The sequence below is a fragment of the Haliotis cracherodii genome, unplaced genomic scaffold, assembly GCF_022045235.1.
Source record: "Haliotis cracherodii isolate W230 unplaced genomic scaffold, xgHalCrac1.p SCAF_14, whole genome shotgun sequence".
NCBI classification, from domain to species: Eukaryota; Metazoa; Mollusca; class Gastropoda; order Lepetellida; family Haliotidae; genus Haliotis; species Haliotis cracherodii.
The window spans coordinates 5,261,916-5,282,026 of record NW_027266269.1 but is presented as its reverse complement, the minus strand read 5'-3'; the positions used below and the strand labels follow the sequence as shown (position 1 = coordinate 5,282,026).

At 43.4% G+C, this 20,111-nt stretch overlaps 1 protein-coding gene across 1 annotated transcript in view; it reads left to right on the top strand.

Annotated features, from left to right (window-relative positions):
- Positions 1–20,111, top strand: part of LOC139460978 (cilia- and flagella-associated protein 337-like) — a 129,181-nt gene that overhangs the window by 58,573 nt on the left and 50,497 nt on the right. Inside the window, exons 23-26 of the mRNA XM_071242439.1 lie at positions 4,260–4,411; positions 5,611–5,676; positions 6,824–6,953; positions 9,699–9,817. Coding sequence (XP_071098540.1) covers positions 4,260–4,411; positions 5,611–5,676; positions 6,824–6,953; positions 9,699–9,817 — 467 coding nt within the window. The remainder of the gene's footprint in view (positions 1–4,259; positions 4,412–5,610; positions 5,677–6,823; positions 6,954–9,698; positions 9,818–20,111) is intronic.

Sequence of the window (20,111 nt, the reverse complement as noted above, 5' to 3'; positions counted from 1 at the left end):
AGACAAGCTGTTACAGACACATCCCTGTGAGTAGAGCTACACTTATATTGAACTCACCATGTAGACAAGCCATTACAGACACCTCCCCGTGAGTAGAGCTACACTTATACTGTACTCACCATGTAGACAAGCCATTACAGACACCTACCCGTGAGTAGAGCTACACTTATACTGTACTCACCATGTAGACAAGCCATTACAGACACATCCCTGTGAGTAGAGCTACACTTATATTGAACTCACCATGTAGACAAGCCATTACAGACACCTCCCCGTGAGTAGAGCTACACTTATACTGTACTCACCATGTAGACAAGCCATTACAGACACCTCCCTGTGAGTAGAGCTACACTTATACTGTACTCACCATGTAGACAAGCTGTTACAGACACATCCCTGTGAGTAGAGCTACACTTATACTGTACTCACCATGTAGACAAGCCATTACAGACACCTCTCCGTGAGTAGAGCTACACTTATACTGTACTCACCATGTAGATAGCCGTTACAGACACCTCCCCGTGAGTAGAGCTACACTTATACTGTACTCACCATGTAGATAGCCGTTACAGACACCTCCCCGTGAGTAGAGCTACTCTTTTTTACTGTATGCACCATGTAGACAAGCCATTACAGACACCTCCCCGTGAGTAGAGCTACACTTATACTGTACTCACCTTGTAGACAAGCCATTACAGACACCTCCCCGTGAGTAGAGCTACACTTATGCTGTACTCACCTTGTAGACAAGCCGTTACAGACACCTCCCCGTGAGTAGACCTACACTTATACTGTACTTACCATGTAGACAAGCTGTTACAGACACCTCCCCGTCAGTAGAGCTACACTTATACTGTACTCACCTTGTAGACAAGCCATTACAGACACCTCCCCATGTAGAGCTACACTTATGCTGTACTCACCTTGTAAACAAGCCGTTACAGACACCTCCCCGTGAGTAGAGCTACACTTATACTGTACTTACCATGTAGACAAGCTGTTACAGACACCTCCCCGTGAGTAGAGCTACACTTATACTGTACTTACCATGTAGACAAGCCGTTACAGACACCTCCCCGTGAGTAGACCTACACTGTTATACGGTAACAGCATGTAGAGAAGCCATTACAGACACCTCCCCGTGAGTAGAGCTACACTTATACTGTACTCACCATGTAGACAAGCCATTACAGACACCTCCCCGTGAGTAGAGCTACACATATACTGTACTCACCATGTAGACAAGCCATTGCAGACACCTCCCCGTGAGTAAAGCTACACTTGTACTGTACTCACCATGTAGACAAGCCGTTACAGACACCTACCCGTGAGTAGAGCTACACTTATACTGTACTCACCATGTAGACAAGCCGTTACAGACACCTCCCCGTGAGTAGAGCTACACTTGTACTGTACTCACCATGTAGACAAGCAGTTACAGACACCTCCCCCTGAGTAGAGCTACACTGTTATACTGTACTCACCATGTAGACAAGCCATTACAGACACCTCCCCGTGAGTAGAGCTACCCTTATACTGTACTCACCATGTAGACAAGCCATTACAGACATCTCCCTGTGAGTAGAGCTACACTTATATTGAACTCACCATGTAGACAAGCCATTACAGACACCTCCCCGTGAGTAGAGCTACACTTATACTGTACTCACCATGTAGACAAGCCATTACAGACACCTCCCCGTGAGTAGAGCTACACTTATACTGTACTCACCATGTAGACAAGCTGTTACAGACACATCCCTGTGAGTAGAGCTACACTTATATTGAACTCACCATGTAGACAAGCCATTACAGACACCTCCCCGTGAGTAGAGCTACACTTATACTGTACTCACCATGTAGACAAGCCATTACAGACACCTACCCGTGAGTAGAGCTACACTTATACTGTACTCACCATGTAGACAAGCCATTACAGACACCTACCCGTGAGTAGAGCTACACTTATACTGTACTCACCATGTAGACAAGCCATTACAGACACATCCCTGTGAGTAGAGCTACACTTATATTGAACTCACCATGTAGACAAGCCATTACAGACACCTCCCCGTGAGTAGAGCTACACTTATACTGTACTCACCATGTAGACAAGCCGTTACAGACACCTCCCCGTGAGTAGAGCTACACTTATACTGTACTCACCATGTAGACAAGCTGTTACAGACACATCCCTGTGAGTAGAGCTACACTTATACTGTACTCACCATGTAGACAAGCCATTACAGACACCTCTCCGTGAGTAGAGCTACACTTATACTGTACTCACCATGTAGATAGCCGTTACAGACACCTCCCCGTGAGTAGAGCTACACTTATACTGTACTCACCATGTAGATAGCCGTTACAGACACCTCCCCGTGAGTAGAGCTACTCTTTTTTACTGTATGCACCATGTAGACAAGCCATTACAGACACCTCCCCGTGAGTAGAGCTACACTTATACTGTACTCACCTTGTAGACAAGCCATTACAGACACCTCCCCGTGAGTAGAGCTACACTTATGCTGTACTCACCTTGTAGACAAGCCGTTACAGACACCTCCCCGTGAGTAGACCTACACTTATACTGTACTTACCATGTAGACAAGCTGTTACAGACACCTCCCAGTCAGTAGAGCTACACTTATACTGTACTCACCTTGTAGACAAGCCATTACAGACACCTCCCCATGTAGAGCTACACTTATGCTGTACTCACCTTGTAAACAAGCCGTTACAGACACCTCCCCGTGAGTAGAGCTACACTTATACTGTACTTACCATGTAGACAAGCTGTTACAGACACCTCCCCGTGAGTAGAGCTACACTTATACTGTACTTACCATGTAGACAAGCCGTTACAGACACCTCCCCGTGAGTAGACCTACACTGTTATACGGTAACAGCATGTAGAGAAGCCATTACAGACACCTCCCCGTGAGTAGAGCTACACTTATACTGTACTCACCATGTAGACAAGCCATTACAGACACCTCCCCGTGAGTAGAGCTACACATATACTGTACTCACCATGTAGACAAGCCATTGCAGACGCCTCCCCGTGAGTAGAGCTACACTTGTACTGTACTCACCATGTAGACAAGCCGTTACAGACACCTACCCGTGAGTAGAGCTACACTTATACTGTACTCACCATGTAGACAAGCCGTTACAGACACCTCCCCGTGAGTAGAGCTACACTTGTACTGTACTCACCATGTAGACAAGCCGTTACAGACACCTCCCCCTGAGTAGAGCTACACTGTTATACTGTACTCACCATGTAGACAAGCCATTACAGACACCTCCCCGTGAGTAGAGCTACACTTATACTGTACTCACCATGTAGACAAGCCATTACAGACACCTCCCCGTGAGTAGAGCTACACTTGTACTGTACTCACCATGTAGACAAGCCGTTACAGACACATTCCCGTGAGTAGAGCTACACTTATACTGTACTCACCATGTAGACAAGCCATTACAGACACCTCCCCATGAGTAGAGCTACACTTCTGTGTTTGGAGATGACCCTATTGTGTTATTGTTGTGGTGTTGGCAGATGACCTCATTGTGTTATTGTTGTCATGTTGGGAGATGACCTCATTGTGTTATTATTGACATGTTGGGGGATGACCTCATTGTGTTATTGTTGTCGTGTTGGGAGATGACGTCATTGTGTTATTGTTGTCGTGTTGGGAGATGACCTCATTGTGTTATTACTGTCGTGTTGGGATATGACCTCATTGTGTTATTGTTGTCGTGTTGGGAGATGACCTCATTGTGTTATTACTGTCGTGTTGGGAGATGACCTCATTGTGTTATTGTTGTCGTGTTGGGAGATGACCTCATTGTGTTATTACTGTCGTGTTGGGATATGACCTCATTGTGTTATTGTTGTCGTGTTGGGAGATGACCTCATTGTGTTATTACTGTCGTGTTGGGAGATGACCTCATTGTGTTATTGTTGTCGTGTTGGGAGATGTCGTCAGTGTGTTATTGTTGTGGTGTTGGGAGATGACCTCATTGTGTTATTGTTGTCGTGTTGGGAGATGTCGTCAGTGTGTTATTGTTGTGATGTTGGGAGATGACCTCATTGTGTTATTGTTGTCGTGTTGGGAGATGTCGTCAGTGTGTTATTGTTGTGATGTTGGGAGATGACCTCAATGTGTTATTGTTGTCGTGTTGGGGGATGACATCATTGTGTTATTGTTGTCGTGTTGGGAGATGACGTCATTGTGTTATTGTTGTGGCAGCTCTGAAGTGCCAGTACCAGCCTCACCACGATATGATCAACTCACTGGACCTGTGTGAGCGCAACGACCGCGCCCTCGTCATCTCAGCCTCCTCGGACTGCAGCGTTGCGGTCTGGGACGTCCACGGCAACAAGCTGGGAGTCTTCGGTCAGGTAGGTTGTGTGGATAACCTGGACAGATGTCCAATATTATCATGATATGGTCAGGTAGGTTGTGTGTATAGCCTGGACAGATGTCCAATATTATCATGATATGGTCAGGTAGGTTGTGTGGATAGCACGGACAGATGTCCAATATTGTCATGATATGGTCAGGTTGATTGTTTGAATAACGCGGACAGATGTCCAATATTGTCATGATATGGACTTACATGGAAATCTCAAAATGCCCTATGTCATAACCCTAATGTTAAAACGTAAGATTTAAGGGCACTTATTTAGAAATAAACGGCCAGTGGGAGTTGTTTATCGTACAAAAAGACACTGCCGGGAGAATAAACAAAGAGGGCGCGTCCTGGAGTCGTTTATTCTCCCTGCAGTGTTTTATTGTATGATCAACATTATGCTCAGCCTCTTAAAGGATGTTGATAAAATGTGCAATCTTTAAAAATAGTTACCTTTATTTTATTAATGATGACTCCGACCTCGGCAATGTCGCACAAGTCCATTTTACGAACAGGTGGGTTAAGTTTGGTATTTCCTGCATATTCTCACAATCCTCACGTCAATTATCTGAAAAAAAATTCCAATACCGATCGTTATATCTCTCCCACTTTTGGATGCGATCGTTCGGCCACTGTGTTTATCTACGTAGCCCGGCTACATCTAACTCGCCACTTCCATCTCAAGAATAACATCATCCAAGTTTGTACAGGCATCAAGTTAGGAGCACCTGTTCAAATCTCCAGAAATGACGTCATGATAGAACAATGTTTTATCGTAAAAATAAGACCTGTGAAGATCCGGGGTAGACTAGATCTTCAGCAACCCATGCTTGCCATAAAAGGTGACTATGCTTGTCGTAAAAGGCGACTAACGGGATCAGGTGGTCAGGCTCGCTGACTTGGTTGATGCATGTCATCGATCTCAATTGCGTGGATCAATGCTCATGATGTCAATCACTGGATTGTCTGGTCCAGACTCGATTATTTTACAGACCGCCGTCATAGAGCTGGAATATTGCTGAGCGCGGCGTTAAACAACAAACAAACAAACAAACAAAAAGACTTGAATAATAAAAACAGATGCATGGTAAGGAAGTATTCCTACTCTGCAATTAGCCTTACAATATTTGAGATGTAACTCTGGATGAGTGATACTGAAGATGGCTGTCCTCTGTGTGTTGTTTCCAGGAGGAGCATTGGAAGATCGAGCCGTACGACCCCACAGCCGAGGAGGAAGAGGAAGACACGAAACAGGTGAGTCCCCCTTCCCTCCCTCCTTCCCCCTCCCTCCTTCCCCCTCGCTCATCCCCCCTCCCTCACCCCTTCCCTCATCCCCCTCCCTCATCCCCCTCCCTCACCCCCACTCCCTCATCCTCTCTCCCTCACCCCCATCCCTCACCCCCCTCCCTCACCCCCCTTCCCTCACCCCCCTCCCTCATCCCCCCTCGCTCATCCCCCTCCCTCACCCCCATCCCTCACCCTCCTCCCTCCTCCCCCCTCGCTCATCCCCCTCCCTCACCCCCTTCCCTCACCCTCCTCCCTCATCCCCCCTCGCTCATCCCCCTCCCTCACCCCCACTCCCTCATCCTCTCTCCCTCACCCCCATCCCTCACCCCCCTCCCTCACCCCCCTTCCCTCACCCCCCTCCCTCATCCCCCCTCGCTCATCCCCCTCCCTCACCCCCATCCCTCACCCTCCTCCCTCCTCCCCCCTCGCTCATCCACCTCCCTCACCCCCTTCCCTCACCCTCCTCCCTCCTCCCCCCTCGCTCATCCCCCTCCCTCACCCCCATCCCCCCTCGCTCATCCCCCTCCCTCACCCCCTTCCCTCACCCTCCTCCCTCCTCCCCCCTCGCTCATCCCCTTCCCTCACCCTCCTCCCTCATCCCCCCTCGCTCATCCTCCCTCCCTCACCCCCTTCCCTCACCCTCCTCCCTCATACCCCCTCCCTCATCCTCCCTCCCTCACCTCCCTCCCTCACCCTCCTCCCCCCTCCCTCCTCTTTCATCCCCCTTCTTGGTCTGTGCATAGACTCATTAGTCCAGTCAAAATGTAACTCTGGAATTCCAGCCTAGTTTTGCAAGTGGAGAAACTGGACTTTTATTGTCAGTTAACTCCCTTGCTTTGGGTGACGCGAAACAGTGACAGAAATTCTAAGAGTCTCTCTAACATGCTATGCACTCTTGATACAAGGGGTGGTCGGGTAGCCTAGTGGTTAAAGCTTTCGCTCGTCACGCCGAAGACCCGGGTTCGATTCCCGACATGGGTACAATGTGTGAAGCCCATTTCCGGTGTCCCCCGCCGTGATATTGCTGTAATATTGCTAAAAGCGGCGTAAAACCATATTCACTCACTCACTCACTCACTCTTGATACAAATCTCCTCCCATGTTGCGATGCCAGGACGTTGCTGCTGAGAAGCTGGACATTGACCTTGTCGAATCGGATGATGAGAGTCAGTGGGAGCCGGACGAGTCCGCAATATACCAGCCCCAGGACTACCGCCTCAACACATGGAATAACACAGTCCTCGGTAAGATTCTATGCACAGAGCTCCAGATAAGCTTTGGGTGTTGTGGGTATTCTACCCATGCATTTTAAAATCATTGGGTATCAGTAATTCTATCTGCGTATTCAAATTTCTTTAACCCACTAGTTTTTACACATGTGGGTATTTAAGTTAAATATTTAACAACACTATTCATCTAGTCCCTGCAAACTGGTGTTGTGTGGGTTCGAGAGCTTTATAGGACTCAACAATACCACAATACTTCCACAAGAAAGTGTGATGGCAAATGATCATGATGTAACTGTCATCGTGAAGTTTGGCAAGGTTGACGGAATGCCCGTTTATAATTTCAAAATAAGTTGCTGATTCGCTAATCGAATACACAGGGTTACTTCACAATATTTTGATGATACGCACAAATTTTGTTTTTGTAGCGTATCTGTAATGTTCGCTGCGTATTTGATATGCTTGGATATTATTTTACTGCGTATTTCTGCATTTCTGATGCGTATTTTACGCAGATATGCAGCTTATCTGGAGCTCTGTTTGTGCAAAACTGCGTCATCGTATTCTGCAAAGATCCGGGGTAGAATAGGTCTTTAGCAACCTATGCTTGCAGTAAAAGACAACTATGCTTGTTTTAAGAGTCGACTAACGAGATTGGGTGGTCAGGCTCGCTGACTTTGTTGATGCATGTCATCGAATCCAAATTGCGTCGATTGATGCTCATTATGTCAATCCCTGGATTGTCTGGTCCAGACTCGATTATTTACAAACCGCCATCATGCAGCTGGAATATTGGTGAGTGGGCATTAAACAACAAACGTGTAGCGACAGCACCATAGCCATGCAGAGTTATGCCCCTTATTTAGACACTAGTTTTAAAATCGAAACTGTGATACTCTTGTTATTATACTGTCCATCATTGACAGCTTTTTATTCAATATCAATATAAATATTATAACTGTTTCGTCAAGATATGGCTGAAATATTGCTGATGTGACGTTAAATTTCACTCATTCTTTCACACCTTATAGAGACAGCACTGTAGCCATGCAGAGTTATGTCCCTTTATAGACAGCATGCTATACCGAATTCGACGTGATAAGCGCCCCGCTCTAATAAGAGACCACAGCGTTATTTGCTAATATTTTGGCTAGTGAACAATCCCAGTTAGCACCCTTTCCGATTGATCAATGTACACAAGACTTATTTAAATATATCTATTGTGTATAATACACACAGATTCTTCTTTCATATCATTTCAGGCTGTCAGCATAAACCACAACATATACAATCTTTCAACCTTGTTTTTAATCTCACCAAAATTATATTCTAATAAGAGCCCCCTATTACTAATTTTGAGAGCGCCCTGGGCGCTTATTACGTCGAATACAGTATGTTTAATTCTCACATTCATGAAGCTAACTAGGAAAAAAATCACAGAATATAGTAGTGTGTTTATCATGGGTCATGGCATCTTCCCGAGGCAAGGGAGTTAACTGACTATACAAGTTCAGTTTCCATCCTTGCCGAACTTGGCTCGAATTCCTGGGCTCGATCGTAGCGCCACCAGTGGCTATTACGAGTTATGTCCTTTCCATGCCTCTCCTATGGACCAATCAGATTCAACCTCTCGTATCACTTGCATTTGCTTCAAACAAAACAGTGGCACCCAGTCAAGACGATTGATAATCAAGATCTATATTGTGATAAAATGAGTCTTACATCGCGAAGTGCATCAAATCACGTGAGCATACTATTCAAGGCGGCATAAAAACGAACTCACTCTCTCCCTGGTTGGTCTACCTGCCTCAAGGATCACATCAGAACTATATGGGTGCCTGAGTTACAACAGCCCCAGAGGACGATTTCTGGTTGTTTGAGGTGCCAAAATTGCATTCAGTCTCATTAAAATCAGACCTTAGTTCTCACTACCGCTAAACAAAGATCTGAAGACATCATATTAAGGGCCACGTCAGAACGACCTTTCATCCGACCAATCAGTGCGTCGCTTACCAGATTATGAAAGTGACAGCCGGAATGTGATTTCTAATCATGCAATCTCGAAAACTTTAACATGGGGTATTCCGAACGATAGTTACGGGTTTAACGACTGAATCCCTACAATCTAGACCATCTATTAGCCATTCCAGAATGGTTTTTTTTTTTTTCAGATTTCAAATTTGTAATCAAGAATTTGTCCAAATATGTTTCGAAGCGCAGTCGCCAATTTGAAATTTGTGCCGTACAGCACGAGAAAGCTTCCTTCTGATTGGTCATTCCATAGGTCGGTCAAAGTTCGCTCAAGGGTGGTCTGACATGACCCATTATGGGATGTCCTCAGATCTTTGTTTAGCGATAGCGAGAACTAAGATCTGATTTTAACGAGATTGAAATTGCATTGGGTGATCAAGCTTGATTTCTTGTTGATGTTCGCCATGCCCCGAAAATTAATTGTTACTCGTGTTTTCACTCATGGTTTGACTCGTCAAGACCCTTTCGTCCTTGACTGTGTCATAAAACAACATTCTCTCACAGCCACGTTACATCCCTCCCCCCTGAGGGGTGGTCGGGTAGCCTAGTGGTTAAAGCGTTGGCTCATCATGCCGAAGACCTGGGTTCCATTCCCGACATGGGTACAATGTGTGAAGCCCATTTCTGGTGTCCCCCGCCGTGATATTGCTGGAATATTGCTCAAAGCGGCGTAAAACCAGACTCACTCACTCACTCACTCTCCCCCCTGACGCCCTGTGACCCTCTCTCCAGGCAAAGACTACCAAGAGCTGCGGGTGCGGAAGCGAGAGCGGCGCCAGCCCGGCACTATCCCCAACCTGCCGTACCTGCACTGGGAGCGGACCGGAGCGCCACCTGCTGGGCCCTACTCCGTGAGTAACTCTTGCTATGCTTCTGTACATGTACAATGGGACGGCCATTTTGGTTTCAGGAGCGTAATGGAGAAATATGTTTATCTACTTTGGGATGAAACAAAATCAAGATTCTATATCTTTCAGGGATTCCACTGATTTCTTTGTTCCTCCTGGTCGTGTTAAAAAACTTTAATCAAACAAAAATAGAACATTTAGAAAATATTTGGTCTTCAGTGAAAACCCCAGGTCCCCTAAAATCACAGTGGTCAGTTCCAATCTCATGTTGTCACTTAACATGTCTCATCATCACACTTATTTATATTGAATATTGTAGGTCTTATGTTTAATAATTCCTGCGATTTTCCTACCTCAACCACATCACAGAAAAAATACAGGATTATGGCAGTCACCACACTATGACAAATCTTTACATTGTCAACAGAAGTCTTCTTCACTGTCACCTATCCATAATCAGTCGTATGGATACTAGTCTTCTTCTACCCAGTACATTTTTCGGCATGCGTAAACAAGGAAACCTCACTTCTTTCCTGTGTGTGTTAGAGTCAACATCTGGGAAAGAATCAGCGTTAGAAATTGGCACTAGTCCTTTAGTCCTTGCCAAACTGCCCAATGGTAAAGGTATCATAAGGACTAGTAGAAATTTGCCCTTTCGAGGGTTTTGCTATATGTTATCATTATAAGGACTAGTGGACGAAAACTGTTAGTTTCTAACCCTGAAAATTCTGAGTATTTTCTACTGAGAACGTTCAGATCTGCCCGGGGCAGACATCATGATAATTACATGCCTGGCGCAGTGGAAGACTAAACTCAGATCAACTAAACATGAACTTACCTTGCAATCAACTAAACGTGAAATCCCCTTGCAATCAACTAAACGTGATATCCCCTTGCAATCAACTAAACGTGAAATCCCCTTGTAATCAACTAAACGTGAAATCCCCTTGCAATCAACTTAACGTGAAATCCCCTTGTAATCAACTAAACGTGAAATCCCCTTGCAATCAACTAAACGTGAAATCCCCTTGTGATCAACTAAACGTGAAATCCCCTTGCAATCAACTAAACGTGAAATCCCCTTGCAATCAACTAAACGTGAAATCTCCTTGCAATCAACTAAACGTGAAATCCCTTTGCAATCAACTAAACGTGAAATCCCCTTGCAATCAACTAAACGTGAAATCCCCTTGTAATCAACTAAACGTGAAATCCCCTTGTAATCAACTTAACGTGAAATCCCCTTGTAATGTAATAAACAGTGAAAATGTAATAAGATAAATGAAATGGATTTGAAACTTAAAGTAAAGTTGCTGTTTAATTAGCGTATGTTAACAATGTAAATGGGTAACTCTCTCAACTATTTCAATTCTATTCTATTCTATTCTATTCTATTCTATTCTATTCTACTCTATTCTATTCTATTTCTGTACTATTCTAATTCACTATTTTGTAACTTAGAGAGAGATGTCCATTTACTACTTGCACATATGAATGCCAAAAGCCAACTGAAATACACTGCGCATGCGCATGCTCATATTGCGCTCATCCAACAAGAAGCATGTGCTGCATGCCAACTTTAACACTTTCCGCGAAGCTGTTGTTTTACCCATGAAGCCACCACTGTGTCCAGGAACATGACACTTGTTCCCTTCAGAACATGCCCCCTTCCATGATAGACCCCTGTCTATCATCTATTTGGAACAATACTTCATCAAAACAACCCAGTTGACAAACTACCTTATAATTTTGAAACCTTTCGATGAAAATATTATAAGTAATTTATTGTGGCCGAACTTCATAGATGGTGAATACTTGTTAAACATATGTTGAATAGAGCTGTGACATGAAACACCATGACTGTTTACAGTTGTATCAGGTGACCGTTATTAAGAAGTATATACCGTATTCGACGTAATAAGCGCATCACTCTAATAAGCGCCCACAGCGATATTTGCTAATGTTTTGGCTAGTGAACAATCCCAATTAGCACCCCTTTCAATTTATCAATGTACGCAAGACTTATTTATTCGTGTTTAATACGCACTCTTGTGTTATATGCACCCTTAATTGTAGGCAATTAAATTCTGGAAAAATACATCTGTCGTGTATAATACACACAGACTTTTATTTTGTATCATTTCAGGCTGTCAGCATAAACCGCGGAATTTACGATTTTTCAACTCTTTTTTCTCACCCAAATCATATTCTAATAAGAGCCCCCTATTTCTAATTTTGAGCACACCCTAGGTGCTTATTACATCGAATACAGTAATACTAAATTTAAAGCTTAAGTCTTGTAATCCGATGCTCAACCAATATTGAGCAACGTGTAATAAAAGGCTGTATTGAGCTGGACAATTGAGCAGCAGCTACCCCTTGAGAACTCAGGATTGTGTAAATATTAAACTCTTATATGACTAGCCGTTGCCTGAGATTCAGGTGCATCCTTGTTATTGTACAAAGCAAAGAAACTGCCTCGGTTGTTGTCAGAAACTTAATTTTTTTATGACTGTCCCTGTGTCCAAAATGGTGGAAGTAGCGTCTTGGTCTGAGCAAATATAGCTTTGTAAAAGATCTACTGTGGTGTTTTGTGAGATCTTCACGACTAGGCATCACTTTAAATTTGAAGCCTTTAATCTGAATAGGCGTTAGGCAGTTGGGAGACATGAATACATGACACTTTTTATTGAAAGCAACTTCTTTTATTCTTTGTCATGACATTTCAGAGCTACATAATATGGAGCAAGAAGTTCTGAAACATCGTGATGAAGAATAAAAGAAGTTGCTTTCAATAAAAAGTGTTATCTATTCAATATTTATTTTTCATAAATGTAACCCGGGTTGGTAAACGAACATGGCTTATGTAAATACCACTCAGGAAAACGTGGAACAGCTGGGGTTGAGTATAAATGTACAGTAGGTGACATTAATCTATAACAGAGAGCTTGAGCTAATGGTGTCCGAGCAGAGGGAGTGCTGTGTCACAATATCAATATTTTATGCCGAATTTATATCTGTTATACCGTACGTATATTTTGCTTTTGACAAACGCCGAAGACCCCGGTTCGATTCCTGATGTGAGTACAATGTGTGAAGCCCATTTCTGGTGTCCCCCACCCATATTGCTGGAATATTGCTAAAAGCGGCGTAAAACCATACTCACTCACTCACTCACTTTTGATAATAAAAATGCGAATTTATGTAAAAATGTTGATTACGTCCCTTTATTATATATGAGGGTAAACGTATCGGGGTTAATAATAATCATATGTGCTCTTGGGTCATTAGACTAACATCTAGTCTCTGAAATGAACATATTGTACAGAAAAAAAAAGTTGTTCAGTTATCTTAATAAAAATATAATAAAAGGGAGCTCAGTGACTCTCTTCAGATACTGCAGTAATCTAGACTTGCCAAACATTATAGACTTGCATGGGCTGTATTTGATATATATTTGTATCAGGGTCTGTAAGACAGACTATAGGGTCATATCACATCACAAGACAACAGTGTATTGTTTCCGTCATCCGGATGCATTGTTGACGTCATTCGAATCTTATAGTGCCATGAGCTCGGAATGGCGTCACACTAGAAACGACGAATAGCTGAAGATTGTTGACATCATTTCACAAATTGTGGTTCCGCTGCTGTTGCAACTTGTAAACACAAAAATTCGTCTCTGTATGTAGACATCTTCTTCAGTAATAAATAGAACATTGTATTTGGGTTCATGACCCGTAATGGGATGTCCTCAGATCTTTATTTAGTGGTAGCGAGAACTAAAATCTGATAGGTTGTTCTCTGACGCCTCGGTTGACATCCGTTGTCAGCCAATCTCGAGGGGTATACTTCACACAATATGCCCGAGGGATTGGTTGACGACAACAGACACGAAATATATGTCCGTAGTTTCAAGGAAAACACTTTGATTCAGCCATTTTGGCTGTTAGCAGATGACGCTGAGAACTTCCCTTTACCGAATGCATCGGATAAACATCGGTTCATATCAGCTCAGCCATACTTACGCGAGATACACAAGTTACCTGAGGTGTGCTCCGATTGATTTCTCAATGGGGTATATTGAAAATAATTACCTGCTCCTTAACCAATCAGAAGCTAGTATTTTATTGTCAGGTGAGATAAGGGTGGATGTACCCTCTACGCTAGTTGGTGTTCCCCTGGCTCGAGCATAAACAACCATCAGCCCATGTCCCCCATGAGACTAGTGGACAACTTATGTCTTACTTCCATTCCAGTAGTATTTTAGGTCTTCAGCAACCCATGCTTGGCGTAAAAGGTGACTATGCTTGTCGTAAAAGGCGACTAACGGGATCGGGTCGTCAGGCTCGCTGACTTGGTTGATGCATGTCATCGATCCCAATTGCTTTGATCGATGCTCACGATATCAATCACTGGATTGTCTGGTCCAGACTCGATTATTTACAGACCGCCGTCATATAGCTGGAATATTGCTGAGTGCGGCGTTAAACAACAAACAAACAAACCAACCAACGATAGTATTTTCTTGTCCTGGGGAGCAGAATTCCACCTGCCATGCAAAGCTTTGATAAAAAATAAATAAAGACAATTTAACTTTTTTATTTATTTTTTTATCATAAAACAAGATAAATGATGTCAAAGTTCACTGCATAATCTTCCAATGATTGACAGTGACAACTAGCTGGTGAAAATAACAAACATGGCCCTTGTTTAAAAATGTTAAGACATGCCTGGGACATACTTGGTCCATAGCTGGGAAATATCTGACACATGTGAGGGATAGATCTCACATATTTCTCAGATACATGTGAGATATAAATGAGATATATCTGAGACTTATGTGGGATATATACAAGATATATATGAGACATGTGAGATATATATCTTAGGTGCCATATCTAAGGTATATATAACACACATTTGAGAGATATATGGGGCATATAACTCATATATGACAGATATGTCACATGTCTGACACATGTGACACATATCTGAGATATATGACACATTTGAGATATATGACACATCTGGGACATATGACACATTTGAGATATATGACACATCTGGGACATATGACACATTTGACACATATCTGGAACATATCAGACACATATCTGGGACATATGGCACATTTGACACATATCTGGAACATCAGACACATATCTGGGACATATGACAGATTTGACACATATCTGGAACATTTCAGACACATATCAGACACATATCTGGGACATATCTGAAACATATCAAACACATATCTGGGACATATGACACATCTGACATACCTGGGACATATCAGACACATATCTGATACACTTGGGACATATCAGACACACATCTTGGACACATCTGGGACATATCTGACACACTTGGGACATATCAGACACATATCTTGGACACATCTTGGGACATATCAGACACATATTATAACTAACTCACATCCAAGACACATCTGGGACATATACTACTGAAGAGAAGCTGAAGAACACCCGATTTATTCACATAACTATAGTTAATCTGACATGACATGACATGACATGACATGACATGACGAATTAACTATGGTCACATGAAAAAAAACGGATGTTCCTCAACTTCTTTTGAGTAGTATATATGACCGAAACATGAGACACACATTTGACACATATATCAGACACATATCTGAGCCATCAGACACATATGTGACACATATCAGACACTCACACACACTGCATCCACCTCAAGGTGCCTGTGTTACAACACCCTGATCCTGTATACCGAGTTCCAGACCCGTGAAGATCCGGGGTAGAATAGGTCTTCAGCAACCCATGGTTGCCGTAAAAGGTGACTATGCTTGTCGTAAAAGGCGACTAACGGGATCGGGTGGTCAGGCTCGTAGACTTGATTGATGCATGTCATCGATCCCAATTGCGTGGATCGATGCTCATGATATCAATCACTGGATTGTCGAGTCCAGACTCGATTATTGACAGACCGCCGTCATATGGCTGGAATATTGCTGAGTGTGGCATTAAACAACAAACCAACCAACCAACCAACCCTATAATTTTGAAAGCGCCCTGGGTGTTTATTACGTCGAATACGGTAGTATTGAAGTCTGCAAGGTGGAATACATGTGTCACAAACAGATGCACCACATGCACAACACGTGCACAACAGCATCCAGAAACATGCTCTCAAAAACTGGAAATACTTCTATGGAATTGTCACACATGGTTTCTTCTGTCAAGATTGATGAGTATTTACACACGCAATGGCAGAGTTTTAAAAAGGGGTGGATGAGTGGATGGGCGATCACAATTGTGAAAATACCACCCTCAGTTGGGCCTTATCACTGTTATGAATAATACGACCTACAGTTAGGGGTGGGGATTGGGGGTAATACGACCTACAGTTAGGGGTGTGGATTGGGGGTAGTACGACCTACAGTTAGGGGTGTGGATTGGGGGTAGTACGACCTACAGTTAGGGGTGTGGATTGGGGGTAGTACGACCTACAGTTAGGGGTGTGGATTGGGGGTAGTACGACCTACAGTTAGGGGTGTGGATTGGGGGTAGTACGACCTACAGTTAGGGGTGTGGATTGGGGGTAGTACGACCTACAGTTAGGGGTGTGGATTGGAGGTAGTACGACCTACAGTTAGGGGTGTGGATTGGGGGTAGTACGACCTACAGTTAGGGGTGTGGATTGGGGGTAGTACGACCTACAGTTAGGGGTGGGGATTGGGGGTAATACGACCTACAGTTAGGGGTGTGGATTGGGGGTAGTACGACCTACAGTTAGGGGTGTGGATTGGGGGTAGTACGACCTACAGTTAGGGGTGTGGATTGGGGGTAGTACGACCTACAGTTAGGGTTGTGGATTGGGGGTAATACGACCTACAGTTAGGGGTGTGGATTGGGGGTAGTACGACCTACAGTTAGGGGTGTGGATTGGGGGTAGTACGACCTACAGTTAGGGGTGTGGATTGGGGGTAGTACGACCTACAGTTAGGGGTGTGGATTGGGGGTAGTACGACCTACAGTTAGGGGTGTGGATTGGGGGTAGTACGACCTACAGTTAGGGGTGTGGATTGGGGGTAGTACGACCTACAGTTAGGGGTGTGGATTGGGGGTAGTACGACCTACAGTTAGGGGTGTGGATTGGGGGTAGTACGACCCACAGTTAGGGGTGTGGATTGGGGGTAGTACGACCTACAGTTAAGGGTGTGGATTGGGGGTAGTACGACCTACAGTTAAGGGTGTGGATTGGGGGTAGTACGACCTACAGTGATGGGTGTGGATTGGGGGTAATACGACTCACTGTTAGGAGTGTGGTTTGGGGGAAATACGACCCACAGTTAAGGGTGGGGATTTGGGTTGAAGAGGGCTCACTTATATGAACAATACGACCAGTTAGGCGGTAGTGGGGGGATTGCATTTTGCAATTTAATTTTCAATCGGTTCGGGAGGGCGCACGACAAGCTGGGGTACTTGTGGAAGCTACATAAAAGTTTAGAGAAGTCATAAAGGGAGATCACTCTGGTGTACTACATAGGAACACAATGAGGTTCACAACTCACACTCAAGTGAAGCACATGTTACATGTAGGAGTTGAACGCTGCGGAACAGATGAAATGAATACATGAACGATGCAAGTTGAGCTTTGACAGAGTACAGGTGTATATAGAGATAGTATAGTCACATCTTCCTGAGGTTAGAGAGTTAACTGACAATAAAAGTCCAGTTTCCACCCTTGCCGAACTAGGCAGGTATTCTGGATTTAGAATTTGGCTGGACTAACGAGTCTATGCATAGTCCAATCAAAATCGTGCAATGCAATCGAAATCCGGTTTGTAAACTGTCATGCAGATTTTGGATATGCAGATTTGTAAAACATGTGTACCGCCAACTTGTTGTCAACAGATATTTTCCATATCTTTTCTTGTTTTTCAAGGTGATTTGATGCACTTCGCGAAAGAACTGTTTGATCACATTATAGATCTTGATTATCGATCAGATCGTCTTGACAGGGCGCTGCCATTTTGTTTGAAGCAAATGCAAGTGACACTGTGAGATGGAATCTGATTGGTCCGTAGGAGAGGCATAGACGGGACATAACTCGTAATAACCACTGGTGGCACTATGAATAATTGATTGAGCCCAGTAATTCCATCCAGCCTAGTTCGGGCAAAGGTGGAAACTAAGTTAACTCTCTTGCCTCGGGAAGATGGTATACCATATTCGACGTAATAAGCGCCCAGGGCGCTCTCAAAATTGGAAATAGGGGGGTCTTATTAGAATATTATTTTGGTGGAAAAAAAACAGAGTTGAAAGATAAATTTTGTGGTTTATGGTCCTGACATGTTTATGTACGACAGATATATATTTCCAGAATTTAATTGCCCATAATTAAGGGTGCATATAACACACAAGTGCGTATTATACACGAATTATTAAGCCTTATGCACATTGATCAATTGGAAGGGGTGCTAATTGGGATCGTTCAGTAGCCAGTATATTAACAAATATCGCTGTGGGCACTTATTAGAGCGGGGCGCTTAATACTTCGAATACGGTAGTTCTAACCAACGAAACACAAAGGCTAGAGTGATGCACCAGCGGGATCAATGTGGTCATTGGGGATATATATGATACAGGAAGCACCTCTCTCAGCATCAGCTGTTTCGGGAGGCACTCTACTAAGGATGCAATCTCATTAAAATCAGATCTTAGTTTTCGCTATCGCTAAACAAAGATCTGACGACATCCCATTACGGGTCACGTCAGAACGACCTTTCATCCAAACATGGGTGTATCATACAAATATGGGTGTATCATACAAACACAGGTGTATCATACAAACATGGGTGTATCATAAAAACATGGGTGTATCATACAAACACGGGTGCATCATACAAACACAGGTGTATCATACAAACACGGGTGTATCATACAAACACGGGTGTGTCATACAAACACGGGTGTATCATACAAACACGGGTGTATCATACAAACACGGGTGTATCATACAAACAAGGGTGTATCATACAAACACGGGTGTATCATACAAACACGGGTGTGTCATACAAACATGGGTGTATCATACAAACACGGGTGTATCATACAAACACAGGTGTATCATACAAACATGGGTGTATCATACAAACACGGGTGTATCATACAAACATGGCTGTATCATACAAACATGGGTGTATCATACAAACACAGGTGTATCATACAAACATGGGTGTATCATACAAACACAGGTGTATCATACAAACACGGGTGTATCATACAAACACAGGTGTATCATACAAACACGGGTGTATCATACAAACACAGGTGTATCATACAAACACAGGTGTATCATTCAAACACGGGTGTGTCATACAAACACGGGTGTATCATACAAACATGGGTGTATCATACAAACACGGGTGTATCATACAAACACAGGTGTATCATACAAACATGGGTGTATCATACAAACATGGCTGTATCATACAAACATGGGTGTATCATACAAACACAGGTGTATCATACAAACATGGGTGTATCATACAAACACGGGTGTATCATACAAACACAGGTGTATCATACAAACATGGGTGTATCATACAAACACAGGTGTATCATACAAACATGGGTGTATCATACAAACACGGGTGTGTCATACAAACACGGGTGTATCATACAAACACGGGTGTATCATACAAACATGGCTGTATCATACAAACATGGGTGTATCATACAAACACAGGTGTATCATACAAACATGGGTGTATCATACAAACACGGGTGTATCATACAAACACGGGTGTATCATACAAACACAGGTGTATCATACAAATATGGGTGTATCATACAAACACAGGTGTATCATACAAACACGGGTGTATCATACAAATATGGGTGTATCATACAAACACAGGTGTATCATACAAACATGGGTGTATCATACAAACATGGGTGTATCATACAAACACGGGTGTATCATACAAACACGGGTGTATCATACAAATATGGGTGTATCATAAAAACATGGGTGTATCATACAAACATGGGTGTATCATACAAACACGGGTGTATCATACAAACATGGGTGTATCATACAAACATGGGTGTATCATACAAACACAGGTGTATCATACAAACATGGGTGTATCATACAAACACAGGTGTATCATACAAACACAGGTGTATCATACAAACATGGGTGTATCATACAAACATGGGTGTATCATAAAAACATGGGTGTATCATACAAACATGGGTGTATCATACAAACATGGGTGTATCATACAAACACAGGT